Genomic DNA, 19,771 nt, shown 5'->3' on the forward strand with positions numbered 1-19,771 from the left:
TGGCATCCGATTTTTCTTCTCTTCTGTAAAAAGGCATCCTCTACGACGTCGTCTACGGTTTCTCGGTTGTTTCAAACACCGAGAAACTGCTCAAGACGGACCCGAGTGACCCTGCCGACTCAAAGCTGAAGTTTATTCACGGACTTCGCTTCTACAGCTCAACATGGGTGATGCTGGGCCACGCTTTTCTCATCGCGGACCCAACCGCCACTGGTACCATCAAACTTCTACATAGTTCTCGTAAAAATCAAGTATAACAAGAAATTTAAAAAAAAGGAACAAGTTATCGCAACGTTGAAACCTTTAACACTCATTCGGAGGTGCCTCAATTGTTTTTGCAAGGCTTGCCACATGTTAAAAAGTTCTTTTATTTAATAGTCATTCATGAGTAACAGTGCTAATGAGATGAAAACAGAATTGATGTTCTTCCGAATAAGAGGAAGTGAAACCGAAAGACCCACTGACGAAACATAGTATACTGACGTTGCCTTCCCACCGCTTTCTTCTTAGGGTCGCTAATGAATGTGGTGGATCTCGTTGAAGATTTCCTAACGACACTGATAGCGAATGCTTTCCCATCAGTGGAGACGTTCCTTTTCATCAGGTACGTTCTAACTGCTGTGCAACTTTTCATTCTCTTGAACAATGCTTCGAAGGTCGTTTGAGTTCGTTTATTCTTTGTAATGTTCTCACATACAACGTTTGTAGCATGCTCTTTTCCGATTTCTTGCAGCGGATTTCTGGTGTCGTATAACGTACAGAAAACACTTCGGAACAAAACGAAGCTTATCTTCTGGGTGCCGCTGATTATTCTTCGCCGCTATATCAGGTATTTGTGAGTTTTCTTTCGGTATTAGTAATTTCTGCCGAACTCAATGTAATGATCGGATGTCATTTTTCAGCTTTATGCGCTAGTCCTGACGATGCAGGGGTTAGTTTACTTATGGTGACTTCCAATCGCAGAGTTGGAGCACTTCTGGAGCAACGTTTCCTGCTCTTTTCGGAGCAACTGTATTCCAAACGCAGATCTGAGGCACGGATCGCGTCTTCCAATCGTAGACAGGGAGCGGTTGCCGAGCCGAGATTGCTCCGTGGAGCAGTCGGGACTGCTCCGCCGAAATCGGTGGATCCGACCGGAAGTTTGCGTGACATTCTTTTTCAGCGGCGATAGCGGCGCCCTACATGCTCTGGCTAGAACAAGTGCACTCCAATCGCAATTTCAGGTCGCGCGCTCTGCGCCGGATTCAGGCGCTCTGTCACAGAGCGTGCAGACCGCTCCGGGCCTGCGATTTGAATTCACCATTAGTTTCCTACCTCTCTATAGTACGACTAGAGCTTAATTTATCTCTTTTGCGCCGTCAACCTGTGTTTGTGTGCGCGCGCTAATATCCTGTCATCTATGCATCCATCATTTATTCATTTCTTCAGAAAGCTTCGCTTACCTAGATAGTCTGTATATTCCTTAATGAACGCTAATTATTCACTGATGCAAAATAGCTATGTTTTCTACAAAGAAGAAAAACTTTCCAGTTTCGAATCAAACTCTCTGTTACCGAAGGCGCCGTTTGCTTGCTATGACAAACAACTGCTTTGTGTACTGTTCAGCTTCAAGGTGGTAAAACTACGAAACAAACAACAGGGAGCTCATGAAACGTCTGGGACTGCGCGTGGCTTTGGGGCAGACTCACAGTGCCAGCCATGTTCGTGGTGGGCGTCTGGCTTCTGCTGCCGCTCATGGCGGATGGCCCCGTGCTCAATGACTACAAGGCCACCTTCCTGGACACCTGCCAGCGGAGGTGGTGGACAGTAATGCTGCACACTAACAACTTTTCACCGTTCCTTGAGATGGTGAGTTACCGCCCTGGCATGCGCGACTTGGAGAAGAACGCCTTTAGGCCTTCTTACGTCACCCCTAACAGACAGTACTACGTTTACAGCAGGTCAAATCTTTAGCTGGCCTTCGTGACGCCCGAGTTTTCCGTGCTCCTGCAGCTTGTGACGTAGTAAACTCGCGAAAACATGAAATCTAAGCACAGGCTCACCAAGGCCGTGCTTAACGTTGAGCTTTCCGGAAGTTTGCATCGTCTTAAAGGGCAGGAGCGCAGAAAAAAACTGCCGTCGCGCACGCTAGCTAAAGATTTGACCGGCTCTGCAGGCCTGCATCGATGTGTGATTTGTTGCACTCAACCTGGGCAGGTTTATAACCTTCCGTCGAGGCTAAAATCTATCGACCGCAAGAAATGAGGCCGAAATTTATCGCGGTGCTGTATGGCGTCTCATGACCGGTGTCGAGATCTATACGCAGTTCGCGTGCGCGCCCTTTCTCGGCTGCTGGCTAGCCCGTTCGATCGCGTTCATCCGGTTAGAGAAGTGCTCTACGGAAAGGTGTTAGGTGCCTCTTTTACAGCCATTGTCCCGCTTTCGCCTGGCCGCCCGCAACAAGTGACGACGCGCTGTTGGTTCTCAGGTAGCAGCATCCCACCGCTGCCACCAGTTGTTGGGATTCAGGTAGCGTGACTGGGCCGGAGAAGAGACGAGGACGATCGGAGGAAGAAAACTTGGAAAACTTTATACAAGGACTATTTACATTATGTACAAGTACGGGCAACGAGAGTGCTTCTCAGTAAAGAGAGCCCCTTCTTGAGAGATACCAGAGAGTCCCGACTGCTAAGAAGCTCTCTGTACTGAGAGGCACTCTCAATTGCCCTTACTTGTCACCGGCCACCAAATGTCTCGAAATAGAAAAGGCAACCCTTGCAGATCAGGCGGCCCAAAGAATGTCAAATTGGCACCTTGCACCTTCTCTAGAGAGCAGCTCCGACTGTACCGGTCCGTCGTTCTAGCTGGAGCAAACTGCAGCACAAGCCAGCTGCAGAGGAACAAAGCATGGGCGCTCCACGGTCACTGTGGCTCCAGCTAAAGCATTATAAGACCAAACTGTCTACAGCAATGCATTCACATGAGGGGCGGCCGACGTTCCCTGTTCAAATCTTCAGTGATAGCTGCGGTAACTAATTCGAGAGGAGAAAAACTTTCCGCTGTTTGTTGAAAGGAGCGCGGCTGGAGATCGGGCACTGGCATGAGCGTCTTGAGCGGTGCACCCCAAATTTATTTGTTCCATTGAATATTTCGCGCCCAGTCTTCTGTCCGGTGTTTCCCTCTACGTCGCTAAGTTCTCCGCTTAGAGCCCGTCGAGCGTAAAGTTATAAAAACGTTGTTGCAAAGGTGGATTTGCCGATATCTTACTATACTCTCGAATCGCACGGGATAAATAGGTGCGGTAAGATATACTTGAATGCGGTGGTCTATTAGTTTGAGCTTTCGCCTTTTCTGCGGGATGTGCGGTGTTCCATCTCCAGCGCCACCGGGTACCCACTGCTTCCTAATCGGTACACGCTGTGCCCTGGCCTGGTGCTTGGCTCGTTTGAGGTCAAATGCTTGTAAAATTGGGTCTCTGACGCCACATCGAGCAGACCAAAATATTCTTGGCGCTCTTTGGCCAAGCTACCCTTGCGCTACTGAAATCAAATGATTATGAAGATACTGCATATTTGAGTGGACGTCTTGCAATAAACCATAGATGTAATCGTGTGCACGATGCTCATGTCTGAGAACCCCAACAAAAGCACCGGGCTCTGCCATCATGCATGAAGCACAGCCTGTTGGCAGGATGCTGCGCCATGGTTCTAGCGGAGCGTGCACTTTTGTAACTAACCATGTGTATCTGGCAACAACTTGCAGGGACCTCGGAACAGGAGGGGAAAGGGGGGCTCCCGCCCCCCCCCCCCCAACATTTTTCCAGAGGGGGCAGCCCCCCCCCCCCCCCAACCAGTCTCCAATTGCTTGCACTTGTATCAGATTTCTGACAATTTAAACACTTTAGTTCTAGGACTCTTTTAATGCAAAGCCCAGTCGAGCTGAGCTACCTGGCCTCGTAGCCAGTTGTAAAGCATTTCATATATGAGTAGCATAAACCAGTCATGTCCCGACAGAAGTCGACTGTTTGACCCGTGTACATGATCATGATTACCAGAATTTAAACAAACTATGCACAAACTTTTTTAATCAATTGATCACTCCTCGTGCGCACATTTATAAAGCTGCCCATTTAAGTTCGTTTTATATTGCCGTGAATCTTTGCAGCGTTTGATCGTTCGCATTCAAAACCGCCTGCGCACGGCTTTATCATTGTTTTGTAATGCTAGATGCAACCAGACTTATCTCCATTGATCGTGGTCACGTGCAAATGCTCCCACATATTTCCAGGTAGTTGTAGTTGCTGTTGGTTCTTTATCTCGAAGGTTCCTTGCCAGCTTTAAATTGAGCGCGGCCAAGAACCAAAGAACTGCAGGCATTCAGTTCGATGACCGCCCAGCGCGCTTGTGACTATTGCCGCCGCTGAGTCATTCAGTTCTTAGTGGGCAGGAGTCAGTCCCTTAAACAGTATCGTTTGGAAGCCTTTTCGTTGTCTTTCTGTCTGCTGGAGTGTCGCGCCACAACGTGCCAGTTTTCTTCAACCTTTGAACACTGAAAAATAAAAAAATATTATATAAATGAGCATTAAACAAATAACAAAATAAGCTCGAAGTCTCCCCCCCCCCCCCCCCACACACACACACTCAAAAAAACTTCCGGAGACCCTGGCAACAGGGAACGTATATACACACTGTCAAAATAAAGCCAGCTCTCTTTCCCGTCTTGGCAACCCGAGTGTGATATTGCTGTTATTCCTGCGGCCAGCACGGCCATAGACGATATAATGGTTACCGATTATCGCTGCACGCTGTAGGTATTTAAATTTAATTTGGTCTCAGTAGCATTAACACTGATTTTCTAGTAACGAAAAAGTACAAATGGGCTGGCAGTTCGCCTTTACCCGCAGCGCATATTTACTGCAGCACAGGCGTTAACGGAGCAGCAATGATTTGATTGAATGAATCGTTTCAATCCACATGGTTCGGTGAAAGATAGGCTCGGCGATAGGTACTGCCATAAAATATTACATAAGATCGTCCTGTCTACAAAGGAAAACAGACATTAAGAAATATGCCGTTACAAAGCGTGCCGCAAAGCCTTGCAGAAGCTATTAAACCAGAACAAGACGAGATTTTGCTTAACTGTAGAGAGCTTCGTTACTTCGTGGGCACCGCTGAGAAAATTCCTCTTTTATTCCAGTGCCTCGGGCACCTGTGGTACATCAACATCGACTTCCAGCTCTACGTTGCCTTGCTCTTCATTCCATTGGTCATGATTCGGTGAGAACACGACGAGTTCCCCAACGAGTGCACCGTGCTATGTTGAAGACCAACGTCGCGCAGGACGAACATGTTAACCACGGCGTATTCTTTCTTTTTCTACTTTCCTTCTATCTTTCTTTTTCCAGGCGGCCCTACCTTGGAGCCCTTTTCGCTGCCTTAGCGACGGTAGTATCGTCCGCGTATACCGGAGTAGTAAGTTATTTGAACAACTATCAGCCCGCTGTGATCTTCACGCATACAGACGTCAGGTGAGCACTTCCTTTCATTTTAGTGCACGTTGACTCCCTGCGCTTGTTCCTGTGTTAAGCTACAACCTATGGGGAACTTGCGCTGAAGTTTGCGGTGCCGATTGCAGCACCATAACACACTGCCTAGCGAGAAGAGCAAGCAATTTTGGGTAGTACTGGATGGATGGATGGATGGATGGATGGATGGATGGATGGATGGATGGAATGGAATGGAATGGAATGGAATGGAATGGAATGGATGGATGGATGGATGGAATGGAATGGAATGGAATGGAATGGAATGGAATGGATGGATGGATGGATGGATGGATGGATGGATGGATGGATGGATGGATGGATGGATGGATGGATGGATGGATGGATGGATGGATGGATGGATGGATGGATGGATGGATGGATGGATGCGGCTGAACCCTTTAAATCGGGCGGTGGCTCAAGCCACCTAGCCATGACTTATGAAATTTCATTCCTGTCTTGATTTTAGCCACCGATCAGATAACCTTCGCTTGGTTACTTCTACCCGCTTAAAATCTACTTTCCCTTCACTGTCCTTAAACCCCAATGCCTTGGATAAATCAGCCCCGCTGCTCTTACTCTTAGTACTTTCCGCGCCACCTTCAGGCGCTTATTGGCGTGAGCCTCCGCGCTCTGTCGAAGGCGCACGTGCCGTGCGTCAGCTATCTGGGCTACGCCGAGAGAAGCTAGGCAATGAATGCCGTCAGCCAAACGCGGGTGTCTAATCGCGCAGAATGTGTTCTCGCGTTTGCAGCGGCCCAAACGGCTCACAAAAGCAGTTTTGAGTCACCGAATGGAATAATTGCAGTGCCACCTTGGCAGCGCAGGTTCCCCATATTTGTATGTGCGCTCTTGCATAGCGTCCGTCTCTCTCTCTTTTTCTTTGCGTGTATGCGCGCGTTCGCTCGCGTATTGAAGGCGACGAAAGGACCACATAGGCTTAATTCATAAGGGATCCTGATAAAAAATATATATAATACACTGCGCCTTCCGCTACAATACCGCGAATCTGTGGTGGCAGGTAATAACTTTCGCTCGGATTGCTTTCTAAGTTAAGCTCGCCTCATAACCTTTTCTTCTGATGCTCGTGCCAATCGGATTGATTTTTTAGTGTAGGCGATGTCAACCTTTCATGAATAAAGTGAAACAAGGGAACATAAATTCTCTTTCCTTTCTTTTTTTTCACAAACTATCGTAATCGCGCACAGCTACACGATCGGCACTGCCAACCAGATCTACTTCAAGCCCTTTGCTCACGTCGGCTCCTTCTGTATCGGCGTGCTGCTCGGGTACTACATCTACGTCGCACCCAAGATGAAGCTGTCCAAGGTGGGTGCGTCAAATTGCTTAAAAGCGCTTGAAAGAACGTATGCGCCAAAAAATTACCATGCTTTCTATTTCATTTATTCCTCCATTGAACAACGAGCCCCTCCCAATCCTTCCTTCTCTTGCTTGTACTTCTTTACTCAAACCGTTTTCTGCTTCATAAGGACCCATCGAAAAACAAAGCGATGGAGTGAAAAATTCATTCACCTATAATTGCATGAACGGGAAAGCCCCATTCCCTCCCGTTTCATTGCTAGGAATTGCAGTGGGTCTCGTTCTGCCGTCGACCGCCCAGAATTCAGTGTGCAGGATCCATTTTCTTGCCGAGGGCTATAAAGTAAACGTGTTTCTCTTCGGGGCTTTTTTTAGATTCTGTCTTCTTGTTGCTGTGGAGTTTAGCAAATTAATCAAATTAAATGGCGCTTGCTTGTACAGGTGAACGCAGCTACAACACAATGTGACGTCTTGTAAAGCTCTTCCAAAGCACACACGCACAGAGCTTCTTAGCTGCATGTGTTTGTTCTATTTTAAAGGGGAAATATTTGTAACGTACAAATCCTTAAGTCAATTCCTTCTCATTACAATTAATCTCATTCCTTGAGCTCGTGTACTTTCAAACTGTTACAGACATTTACTTTGTCTAGATTGCGGTCGTGTTTCTGCAATGCTAGCGAAGCCAGTTACTCCGACTACTATGAAGGCGTTACGATTTTGGGGCAATAACCTTGCAGTGCCCCAACCTTTAATTTCCACAAGCCGCTTTATGCTCTCCACTTTATCTTTTGCGACCCTCAATTGGTTAAAAAAGAAAATTCGTGGTCATTGTTGAAGCTGAAAGAAATTCTAGTGGCTAGCTTAAAACCCCAGCGGTACTATTCGTTCACTATTTAACGTTCCTGACGTGCGTACTTTTCTTTCTGGCGAAAACGGTTTCCGCCGGATGGTGATGAGCTCAAAGAGAGACCCACTAAGATAACGGGAGTTATTCCTTTAGCGTGACAGTCTCGGCCACGCCTTCCTCGTTGAGTCCGCGGCGCAGCCCTTATACTGCGGGGTACGTTTTCTCAAGACCTGTCCGCCATCCTTGAAGCCCCTGCCCTTCCCGTAAGGAAGGTGCTGTCGCATTCGGAGCGTGAAGGACGAACTTGCAGAGCCAGAGAGGTCCGCTGAAAGTGCTAAGTTGGCAGACTTTGGACACGGCCCTAATGCGCCCACTGACCTTTGATGCTTGCGATTTAGAGGCAGGCGGGCATTGCTAACAACCTTCCGGCAAATTCGCCTTACTTTAGGAAATGCTGATATCCTGCCCAGACCCGGCTTGCCACTTGTGCCCGACTGACTGAATTTTTTTTTTTTGCGTTTCCAACTTTTGGCTCTATGCTGGGAAATTACCAATATGGGGAAACTTAGAGGAAGAATAAAGTCCCCTCTGGGCTCCGGAGTGCGCTTGTGTGGGCTGTTTCCACTGTTACGGGTGCTATTAAACTGTTTTTTTTTTAAGGGACGCTTAGGACAAGATGAAGTTGGGCTGTATTAATATATTACAACAAAAAACGCCACTCTTACTGAAAACGGAGCTTTTATAAGTTACAAAAGTTTAAAAAAAACATACAGGTGTCGGCGCAACCGCCCGATTCCACAAGTAAACTGCGGTGCGTAGCCCCTTTATTAGTGAATCTCGGAGGGTATGCTACACCGCTATTCCCCTTAAAAACGGTGATCACGGAGTTCTTTCCGGTGTAGACGTTGCAAATTTGAATCGAGTGGCGGGAAAATTTTTAGATGCAATTTTATCAGCAGTAGACGCGCCTTTTGCTTTCGGACAAACGTACACATAACCAGAAAGAGCCAGGGAATCGATTTTTGCTGTGAATGAAAATTTGCTAGTTCTTGGTGTCCCTTTAGCGTCTGTTGGATGTGAATCCGCTTACTTTTTTTACCTCTGCCATAAAACGTGCCCGCACTGACCTTTTTGAAGGCTACTGAAGAGCAGGAAAATGATAGCACTTTAGCTACACGCATACTCACTACATAGGAACACAGGCCCTCTTTCCATGGCTGCCGTGCATATTAGAGAAATTTTCTGCAGCAAGATCTGAAGAGGAATACCTGCCTCTACCATGCGTTTTCAATGCTCATGCATGCAGACACGCCAACACAAAATGGGCTCTTTTGAAGACAGGAAAGAAACATTCTAGCTTCTCTTTAAACCAGTTGGCCATCTAGTTATAGGAAACTGCGGCAATATTTTCAAATTGGTAGCTGCTTTGTCGTGTCTGTTATAGAACTAATGAGGCTTGTTTCGAAAAGAGGTTCCACCCAATTCCAGATTGAGCATTGCATGCAGCGATGCAATGGCTTCATCGTTTTAGATGAGAAGATATTCGCTTTCTGAATGATGCCATGCAGAGCAGTTCAACACAGAGCGGGCGTCAGCTGACCTGGGACTGAATTCACTAAGGTGGTTGAATGTAGAACTGTTTATGATTGGCAGACACTCGTTCGATGTGCACAGATACGATGGCCATGGCACCGGGCAATCACGAACCGTTCTTGTGTGCAAAATACATTTGTAAGTTAGGCCCCTAGGTCATTAGCTAATTCTTATTGCGACTTATATACGTATATTGACGAATCGCTTACCGCATCACCCTGCCCTATCACACGCATACTTCGCTCGTATCGCGTGCAATGCTGTTACTGATAGCGTCCGGCGCGAACCACGTTCCACTCGAATCAAAGTACCACTCACATATTTTTCACAAAGACAGGTGTTTATTCTGTATCAATTCGCCAGGGAACACAGAGTGATTGAAAAAAAATTGTAGCAGGTTCTGAACAGTGTTGCATTATACTTGGCTGCCGGCTGCGCAGGTGTCGGGCATGTTTGGCGCTGACGATTTACTTCGAACTCTATACTCCTGAGTTCTTTTGTTTTGGTGCCTTTCGTCGCCGGCTTAAGCGACGCCAAGCGTCCACAATGTGAGGATGATTAAAATAAAAATTTACTGAAATTTCGGCAAATACAGCTTTTTTTTTTTTTGCCGCGGAACCAAGGCAAAAGGTGACATGCAAGTCACCTGACTGGTCGTAAGAACGGAATAGAATAGAAGAAAAACAATCGTTACATTACACCGACCCCAGATTTCACCGACTGCCCGTATACTGTGCGTGTCGGAGCAGTGATGTGAGAAATGGTGACACTGTGCTCAGTTGGCCAGCGAAGGCACAACTTGATCATTAGACTTGACATCATGTAGTGCATCTTCGGGACAAAAGTTTCTGGATTTAAACGCGGCAGCATTGGAGGAGCGCCGAAATTGCGATGCGTGTCGCCGCTGGCCACGAAACTATGGGGCGGCGCTTCAGCGGCTGATGGCTCTCCGGCTGGCGCACCGGTGGTTCTCCGTGGGCGCAGCCCGTGCAGGTGCTGTGCTGGTGCGCGGCGACTGCGTGCAACCTGGCCATCGTGTTGGCGCCGCACAAGTGGTACACGGATCACTCGTACTCCATCAAGCAGCCGGAGTGCCTGCTGTACGCATCCCTGCATCGCGTCGCCTGGACTCTGGGCGTCGCCTGGCTCGTGTTCGCCTGCGCCACGGGCCGCGGAGGTATACACGCTGGTGGCGCGCTGCCTTCCTCGGGCTCGGGGTGCACCCGGGGTTGCAATAACGCACGCATGCGCACACTTAGATTGCGCAGAATATTACCGCTCCGGTGAGAGTGCTACGTGATCCAACAAAAGGTAAAATAGATTTTGTAGATGCATCCGCGAAACGCTACAAGTAAACCTGCTGCAGAAAAGCATCCACACCGATTGCCATAAACTGGAGGCTCATGTAGCCCTTAGTTTTCGTGCAAAATCTCGACATTACCCGATTCTTGCACGCCAAACAAATATCCCAAAAATCAGGTCAGCCGCGATTTCTGCCCGAAAATGCGGCTGCAAACTTATGTAAGCTGTCAGCGCACCAAGCTGAATGTGGCGCACGTAAACCGGCAGACGGCTCGTACTTATTCTAGAGCGGTTGTTTTGAATGCACTTTAACTGTTGTCCACGACGCGGCTGAATCTTACGATACGGTCGAAAATTGCGTTTTTAAGACAGGGGCAAGAACACAGGGTCTGACTGGGCATCTCATGGTCACCATTGTCTCAAGCCCGTCCAGGCTGACATTCTGCAAAGAATAATTATTGTGCGCCGATTAAAACGATTTATTTAATGCGTAATGAATGTTTTCGCCGAGCGCAAAAGCCGGCAGGTCAAGCACTGTAGTCGCCGATGTGCTGCTCATAGGGATGGTAATGTGAACTTCAAAGTTATTGTCACAAATGAGAAATAAAATAGTTCTGATATCGACAACAGTTTTTGGGGGGCAACCTGTAATTTCTGTATTGATTATAAATAAAGAGCAAAAGTAACGCAATTTATGTCCACCGAAAAAAGGAACGATAGCAGTAATTTATTTTCACCGTAAAAAAAAACGAATAAGGTCCAATTACGGAACCTTAATTTGCTTGAATTTAACCTCATGACTTCCACAATTTTAGCTAAATATTAGCGTCCGATTTTCACTCGCCTCAACTTCCGGAAAAAAATTGACATAAAACCCGAAAACGAAGGAACATATGTATGCAGCGCACGCTCTTAAAGACACGGGTGGTCTTTTTAGTCATTCAGGTGAATTCTGGCAGTGCGGGCGCGAAAATTCAGAGTACGAGTTCTGGGGTGCAATTCTGCGTTGAAAATAACACAGGGAGAACTGGAGCATACAAATGCTTCATTGCTGTTGGTCAACTAGTGTGTGATGATGATATGTCGAGAACTAAAATCTTTCATCATTTGTTGCAGTCGATATCGTGTTCATTTTGCGTTTTTCACGGATTGTTAACTTAGATTCTAACTTCACCGGAAACTCAAAAACGTCATGGCGTCGCATGCGCGGAGAAGTTGGAGCGTAAACGGCTGTTTTGACAGTTACAAAATGGCGCGAAGCGGGCGCACAAAAGCGGCAAGATTGCGTAGAAAAGGAAAGTGAGTCAGTTGGAAAGAAGGGAAGGTAGCGTTGGAACCTCGAGATGGTGCCAATAATGCATGCAAGAAAGGGCGGATGCTCTACTGACTTTATTTGTGTTTATTTTTAGATCTCTACACGATACTGCAGGCCTGTCACGGTCAAATCACGATGGGCAAAGGAATAGAAGATAGAAACGCTCATAAAGCTGTGGAATACTTCGTAAGCGGCCGAGAGGAACAGATCGTGCTCTAAGGTTTTCCTGGTTAAGCTGAGGTCACAAATCAACGACAAACGTCCTGTGAGTTGCGGCGCAAGCTGCTCTCACGCGAGGAACAAGCCGTTGTCTCGGGGGCTGGGTAATTAGTTCTAGCGTCGGACGAGGCCCCGTCATGACACTGAAAACGATTATGACTGGCCCGTTGTAGTGAGGCCTGTCAGAGTAGTCTTCCTTTGTCAGGCTCAGTTTTATTTATTTATTTTTAGGGGGCTTGTACTGTAGCCACGTATGGCGTCCCTCCGGTGCAATCGAATGCAGTCTGCTCAGTACTGTTGCTACGCATGCGCAGGCATCGTAATGTCGTTGCTGTCGTGGCCTGCCCTGGTCCCCCTGAGCCGGCTGTCGTACGGGGCGTTCCTGTGCCACGTCGTCATTTTGCTGGTGCAGATGATGACCAACCGGGAGAGAATCGCCTACACCTACATGGTCAAGGTGCGCTGACCCTCCGATCAAGCGGTGCACCGAAAACGGGTCCATTTGGCTTTTTTTTCTTTTTCACGCGTGCCGCGCCATTTCGAGGCACCTAGAGTTGAACGCCTCTGTATCTTATTATAAGATCTGGTTCTTATGCGTTTCATTTGTATTAACTATTTATCCATTTAAACGTTGTCTTTCAGGCATCTTTTGATAGAGTAAAATGCCCTATAACTTCACAGTTTCGTGTTTGCGATGCGAAGTGCAGTATATATCCTCGCTGGTGCATTTTTTCATAGATACGGGAAAACATAATGTAACCAGGAAACAGAATGAGCCAGAGGAACCAAAAAATTAATTGTTTGATGCCCAAGGTCTTACTTTGTTCAGACAGCTGAAAACTTACAGTGCATAAATAAAAACAAGAACGGTGTCAGCAAAAAAAAAACTTTTTTAGAGCTTCACAATGAGGAGTTTCTCCTGAGAAGGTTGTCTTTGTTCTACTTTATCTCCTGTTCACAAGCCATTGCCAGGCTATGTGTATGCAGAGTTCAACTAATTTGTTCCCTTCTGAAGTGACTGAAATCAGATATTTGTTGCAGTATGACGTCCTGCTGCTATGCTAATAACGCCTTGTCCCTCACCTTTCTCCTCAGCGTGACGGCTGATCAACCCTCCTCATTCTAGACGTTAGAAAATTCAAAGGGCCTTGTTTTACAAAAATGACGACAAAAAAAAAACCAAAGCTAGCGTAGTATACGAGAAAAAAAAAAGCTTCAGCGGTTGCTCCTGAGCAAAGTCTGGCATTAAAAGGGTTAATCAAAACATTGAAGTGTAAGTTAAAGCTTCTCTGCCTTCATTAATTTTTCTCCTTTTTTAATCGCCGCACTTTCAAGAATAACCACAACAAGGGTTTCTTCCATTTCTTTTGGCAGTTCTTAAGAAATGCGTGGCAATCATGATATCGGCGATGATTCTGAGATCGGCAGGCGCGACTTTCTTTGCGTTATTCGTGCTCTCGCGCAGCCGGTCATCGACACTTCACTTTGTTCTCCCAATGTCAAATTTTTCCCAAAATAGCAGAATAAAGAACCCCCTCGACGCAGGGCGCGCGACAACGCGCCATTCCGCTACCGCGTGGCGAGTATGATATCAGCTTGTATTTCCCGCGTGTGCTTTAGTGAGCCAGATTGTTGATATGCGGTAGTTAACACTTGATTCAGTGCAAGTAGTGGCGCTAAATTGGGCGAAAAAGAAAATTAACGAGACGACAGAGGCAGTATACTTGTGCCTTCTTGCTCCTTTGCTTCTACATCAAATTTATTCACGATGTTCACAGGTTAGGCAGTTTTTGAATGCCGTGCAGGTCGACACCTCAATCGCTTGGCCCGTTTCAATCCTTTCTTTCAGTATAATGATACCTGCGCCGTCTCTTTCTCTCTCGAAGACCATGAACTACCTGGCAGTGGTGATGGCGTCGTACCTGTGCGCGTACCTGCTGTACCTCTTCTGCGAGGCACCCGTGGCGACGCTCGAGCGCACGCTCTTGGGGGGCATCGGGAGCCCGCGCCGCGGCGGCCCTGCCTCGCGCCTCACTGTGATCGTGCCCAAGGCGGCGGAGCAGCACCTGCCGCCCGGCTCCAGCCTGCGCGAACTCCCTGCTACTCCGGCCGCGGCCGAGGAAAGCTCCCAAAGGAGTCACCTTTGACAGGACGCCGCTGGTCTCACGCTAGCTCCTTACACATGCCAAATAGATGCGCAAGCTCGCCAATCACACTCGCCGCGTAAAGGCAGCGCACAACACGAGAAGCGTCAGTGCGCGGCGTGCCAGGTATTCTGGGTCACCTGGCTGTGATGCCTGTTTTTAGCTTCACAGTTGCAACGCCGACCTCGCTGTAGTTTGTGTTTTTTTTTACCAGCACAGAATGTCAAATAGAAACACCGTCTTTGATGAGTAAGCCTCCACGAGAGCGACAGGCACTTCAACATATCGCGCTGACAATTTTTGCTGATCTTTCTATGCCTGCACACCACGCTCTGAGCGATGAAATCCCGCTCTGACTCAGGAAAACTTCACAGAAAGTGAAGGTTTAATAGAGGACAACGATGAATAAATGTGAATGGTTGAGCATGAGTGGGCCGGGCGGCCTTTATTTATAAGCTACAATCGTTGTTGCGCGTGCGTAGCACGACCAGCCTGACTGTGCTGTTTAAGCTTGGCTGGAAACAACAGCAGACAGGATTTTCCAACTCGAACCGCTGATCTGTATGTGACGTCATCTTGTATAAACAAAGTTTTTCCCACTGAAAACTGCAGCGACGCCGTGAGGAATTAGAGCTACCCTTGCACTAACGTATGACGCAGGAAAATCAATGTAATACAAAACCAAGAAAGATACAGCCTTAATGTTTTAATTTCCTGAAGATGAGAAGCCGCATTTTCGAGGTGGTACGCGCGGAAAGTTCTGATAGCACATATCGAGCGTCTCACAGCAAGTACACAAACCATGCGCTCCGGCTATTCTTCATGCGTGCCTTTTGTGACCCTTGTTTGACGGTTGTGTGCACAAAATAAACGCACAGAGCTGTAGTGATTGCTGTACACTGCGAGAGACCATCAGAAGAGTGAGTTGGGAGCACAGTATCACATCGGGGACCGGAGTCTCGAGAACGCGTGCACCGCAAACGAAATGAGAGCTGTATTATTCGCCGGCGTATCAAGACTGAAATTGTGGAGGTGAAAGTCGAACTCACGTCCGCAGTGAAATGATGTGAGCGCTGACAATCGTGGCGCCTAAGGACCTGAATCACTTTCCGAGAGTCCTAGACTTTTGTCCCCGAAAGTACATTGTATAATCAAACATCAACGAGGAAACTTTGTTAGTGTTTAGCCAAAGATTACTCTCCAAGCCCGAGTTCGAAGCTCGCTTGTCGACAGTATTCAGGTGGCCTTCCTGTTGCAGAATAAGCTTCACTACACACTTGAAGTTCAGCAAAAAAAAAGAGAAATATTGGACTTGGAAGGCAGACAATGTGTCCCTTTGAGTTTTGAACTAGGGCGTACTCACTCGGGCTAAAAAATAAAGGAAGAAAAGAAGACGTCTTTTGTATATGCCGAAATAAAGCAATTTTATCTGGGCCGACTTTATTGCTGTGTTGAATGCACCTTGCGTCTTAGTGGAGACTTCGAGTATCCGTTTGCTACCACTGTGACAGCTTCCAAGGGCTCATTGTTCCCAGCACAAGGTAAGAAAGACACGATTCTCCTCACATACGGAAGACAGTTCGCAGTCCACCTGTTTACGGCCACCGTTTTTCTGGCAAAAACAAAGCCAATTTTTTCGCTGACCAATGAGCAGCGGGGGGTGCCCGAATGGAAGCGGACCTTGAGTGAGAACTTGACAGCGGGTTTTACTGCGCTACCGCGCAGCCAGAGCTTCGTTTAAGCTGCGTATCGATGGCAGGCTTAAGCACTCCGTTTGCTCAGGATTCAGTGGGCAGTGTGCCTAAAAGCGCGCTTACGGACGCAGCCACTGGCGTGAGAGTCGCAAGAATTTATACACCACGTCGCGGGAGGGGGTTGTTTTACTTTCCGTTTTTTTTTACATCGTTTCCACGGTGTTTCTGCGCATCGCTCTGGTTTCACAATCCAGATCCTTCGATAACGCGCACAAAAACGTGTTGCGTGAAACTGAACACACTGCAGTGACTTGGTTGGTTTTTACGGGGTTTAACGCCCCAAAGCAACTAGGGCTCTGAGGGGCGCCGCAGTGGGGGGCTCCAGATAATTCTACCACCTGAGGTTTGTTAATGTGCCCTTACATCGAACACACGGGCCCCTTACACAGGCCCCTAGTATTTCGCCTCCATCAAAATGTGACCGCCGCGGCCAGGATCGAACCCGCGTCTTTCGAGTCAGCAGCCAAGCACTATAACCACTATAAAACTGTCAGTTTCGGCGAATGTTGTTGAGTAAGGGGAGCAACCTGCAAAGTGTGGAAGACGATAGCATCTTTTTTTTTTTTACTTCATTATATTAAAGCCTCAACATTGATTGGCTAGCGCTATACAGCCCTATACAGTTGTCGCATTTATCGCCCGGTAGTGGAGGCGGAAAAGAAATGAAATCAAAGTACAAAGCAAACGAAAGTTGCTCAGCACAAGGTCGCAAAACTTCAAGGTCCATGGATCATGTTAAGTCGCAACAAGTAGTCAACGCGCGATTGGTAAGTTCCTCTTTTCGAGGCGAGCCTTTCCAAGCTCGGCACTGATTGCATGTCACTGTCGAAAATAATTGGAGTCGCTTCGTGCCTGCACTGAAAACAACTAATGAAATTCTGTGGAATACTTCGATGACAGGGCGAGTTGAACATTACTATGGAGACACAAGTCACAGCAGACTAAAGCTTATTTGCAACAGGCTTTCAGAGAAAAAAAAATCTGCGATTACCACCTCAATCCTCGTCTTTTTTAAAAGTTAAAAGAATGACACTGAGGGAGAAGACGGGAGAAAAATAGACACCCGGTCTTTTTTTTTTCATAGAGTGTGCACACTTTAAGCACTAAACGCTTGCTCTCTCGCGTCTGCACACTCTGCAGCTCTCCCGGCGGCGGCTTGCCGCAATGTGTGGTACAACCCCGTGCAACCGGCCAACCGCCGCTGCCAGTTTGCATAAACTAAGACTCGCGGCTGCTTGCGAATACTTTTGCTAGTACCAGCCGCCACGGTGGCTCAGTGGTTATGGCGCTCGGCTGCTGACCCAAAAGACGCGGGTTCGATCCCGGCCGCGGCGGTTGAATTTCGATGAAGGCGAAGTTCTAGAGGCCCGTATACTGCGCGATGTCAGTACACGTTAAAGAACCCCAGGTGGTCGAAGTCATCCGGAGCCCTTCACTACGGCGTCCCTCATATCCTTAGTCGCTTTGGGACGTTAAACCCCCATGAAACATAAACAAACCATAAACTTTTGCTAATACCGTTTAGATCTGATCAGCGTCGCGGTATGGCTACATGGGCGGTTCATTAAAAGGTTAATGCTAGATGACGAGTGAACGTGCGTAAATGTAATATGCTTCGAGTTTTGGGGGAAAAAAACTGCATTATCAGCAATCTCTTTCGATACTAAAGATTTGGCAGTGAATCGTAATTTTTCCAGATGGTACGTGCTGAGCAGTTTTGCCAAAGCTAAACTTAAAACCAGCTTAGTGTCATCATCATCAGCCTGACTACACCCACTGCAAGGCAAAGGCCTCGCCCATGTCTCTCCAATTAACCCTGTCCTTTGTCAGCTGCGCCCATCCTATGCCTGCAAACCTCCTAATCTCATCCGCCCACCTAACCTTCTGCCGCCCCTGCTACGCTTGCCTTTTCTTGGAATCCACTCCGTTACCCTTAAAAACCATGCGGCGGTAATCTTGCCTTCGCAGTACATGCCCTGCCCAAGCCCACTTCTTCCTCTTGATTTCGACTAGGATGTCATTAACACGCGTTTGTTCCCTCACCTACTCTGCCCGCTTGCGGTCTCTTAACGTTAAACATCAATTTCCTTTCCATGGCTCGCTGTGTTGTCCTTAACTTAAGCTGAACCCTTTTCGTTAGCCTCCACGTGTCTGCCCCGTAGCCGTAGGTGAGTATCGGTAAGATACAGATGTCGTAGACTTTTCTCTTGAGGGATATTGGCAACCTGCCATTCATGATCTGAGAGAATCTGCCATATACGCTCCACCCTATTCTTATCCTTCTAGTTATCTCCCTCTCATGATCCGGATCAGCTGTCACTACCTGACCAGCTTAGTGTGAGGAAGCTTATTTCGAGGGAAGCCACGACGCAGATTCCGAAGTGCCATCTCAAGCCAACATTCAAATTTATGCGCACAGTTCGAACCCAGTTTTAATGCTGGCGCTAAAAACAAAATGCATTTTATGCTCAAAACTGAAATGAATAGTAGTGATGTTTGTCCTTACGTTCGTTTCATGAGCTACGTCTGCGTATCTGTAGTGGCTGCGCTACCCTGGAGGTCCGGCTCCGTTGGCTTCATACGTTGGCGAATCGAAGCTCTATATAGGGTGCTTGCTTTCAAGTAACTGTTGCTTCGCGGGATGTGCACTGCGTGAAAAACATGCAGAGAGAGAGAGAGAGGAAATAACTTTATTGATAGCGCAATAATTGCGCTTGTATCCGTCTTCACCCAGCCAGCAGTCCTGGTGAGACCGTTGAAACAGGCGTCCAGCATTTACAACTGAATTCGTGTGAGCACGTTTCTCATCATCAACAGCATAACTACGTCCACTGCACTGAAATCACTGTACATTGAAATCACTGTGTACAGTGTTAGATCTTTGCCTGTTGAGAAAAGCGGTGTTGTGCCTTCTGATCTCTGTGTTGATGGGACTATTCTATGTTTGGGAGAGCTGTATAATGGACTGAGCCCCCCCTATCGATGACTGCGTGCCGAAAGCAGTGCGTTTTGGTGCGGACAGTACATGCTGTGCTGGAAGATCCTCTTAGTTGGCTACCCTATCTAGGTGAATGTGTGTGCCTCCCATAATTTTTATGTTTGTGATGGTGGTGAATTGGGGGGGTATAACGGGCTCGTATTATGCAGCCCGGCGATTTTAGGCGCAAGTATATTCGGGTTTTTCCTGTTTTGGCAGTTTTCCCATGCAATAAAAAGAAACAGTAGCGATGGTCGAACAACAATAACGAAAAAAAGCGGCGATGGCCGAATAGTCTGAAGCAGCGGCAAACGAAGCTGATCTGTTCGCTCCGCCGCGGGTTCGAATCCCGCTGGAGGCCGAAGGTATGGGAAGTTTTCATTCTGCTCCACGCTCTGCTAGACATGCGTCGGGCGCCGGTTTCTCGTTCACATAACTGTTCTGATCCCAACGCATCAAAATTTTACTCACATAACCTGCGCACGATCACGGCGTAGTTAGCGCTTCGCTTTTTGCGCTAGTTTCCAAATGGACTGTTTTCACCTTCAGCGGTGAAATTTTCTCATCAGATTGTCACACCTACTGTTCAAAGACGAGCAGGAAAGCGGCGGCTGTTCTTCAGATGACTGCTGGCTAGGGTAAAAAAGAAAAAAAGTACATCTGCTTGCGCCATGCTGAGTACGGAGAGGTGACCGACGGAATATCATCAATTTAACGCTACTGGCCACTACGACCCCTTTTAGAACACTATTAGAACTTTTTTTTCAGTTCATTGTTTG

At 47.5% G+C, this 19,771-nt stretch overlaps 1 protein-coding gene across 1 annotated transcript in view; it reads left to right on the top strand.

The window, feature by feature from the left end:
* Positions 1-15,666, top strand: part of LOC144117627 (nose resistant to fluoxetine protein 6-like) — a 55,369-nt gene extending 39,703 nt beyond the window's left edge. The window contains exons 6-15 of the mRNA XM_077651246.1: positions 34-213; positions 511-604; positions 734-829; positions 1,683-1,848; positions 5,176-5,255; positions 5,384-5,506; positions 6,730-6,850; positions 10,266-10,458; positions 12,432-12,574; positions 14,004-15,666. Coding sequence (XP_077507372.1) covers positions 34-213; positions 511-604; positions 734-829; positions 1,683-1,848; positions 5,176-5,255; positions 5,384-5,506; positions 6,730-6,850; positions 10,266-10,458; positions 12,432-12,574; positions 14,004-14,264 — 1,457 coding nt within the window. The 3' untranslated portion in view covers positions 14,265-15,666. The remainder of the gene's footprint in view (positions 1-33; positions 214-510; positions 605-733; positions 830-1,682; positions 1,849-5,175; positions 5,256-5,383; positions 5,507-6,729; positions 6,851-10,265; positions 10,459-12,431; positions 12,575-14,003) is intronic.
* The last annotated feature ends 4,105 nt before the right edge of the window (positions 15,667-19,771 follow it).

This window comes from Amblyomma americanum, chromosome 1, assembly GCF_052857255.1.
Source record: "Amblyomma americanum isolate KBUSLIRL-KWMA chromosome 1, ASM5285725v1, whole genome shotgun sequence".
Taxonomy (NCBI): Eukaryota; Metazoa; Arthropoda; class Arachnida; order Ixodida; family Ixodidae; genus Amblyomma; species Amblyomma americanum.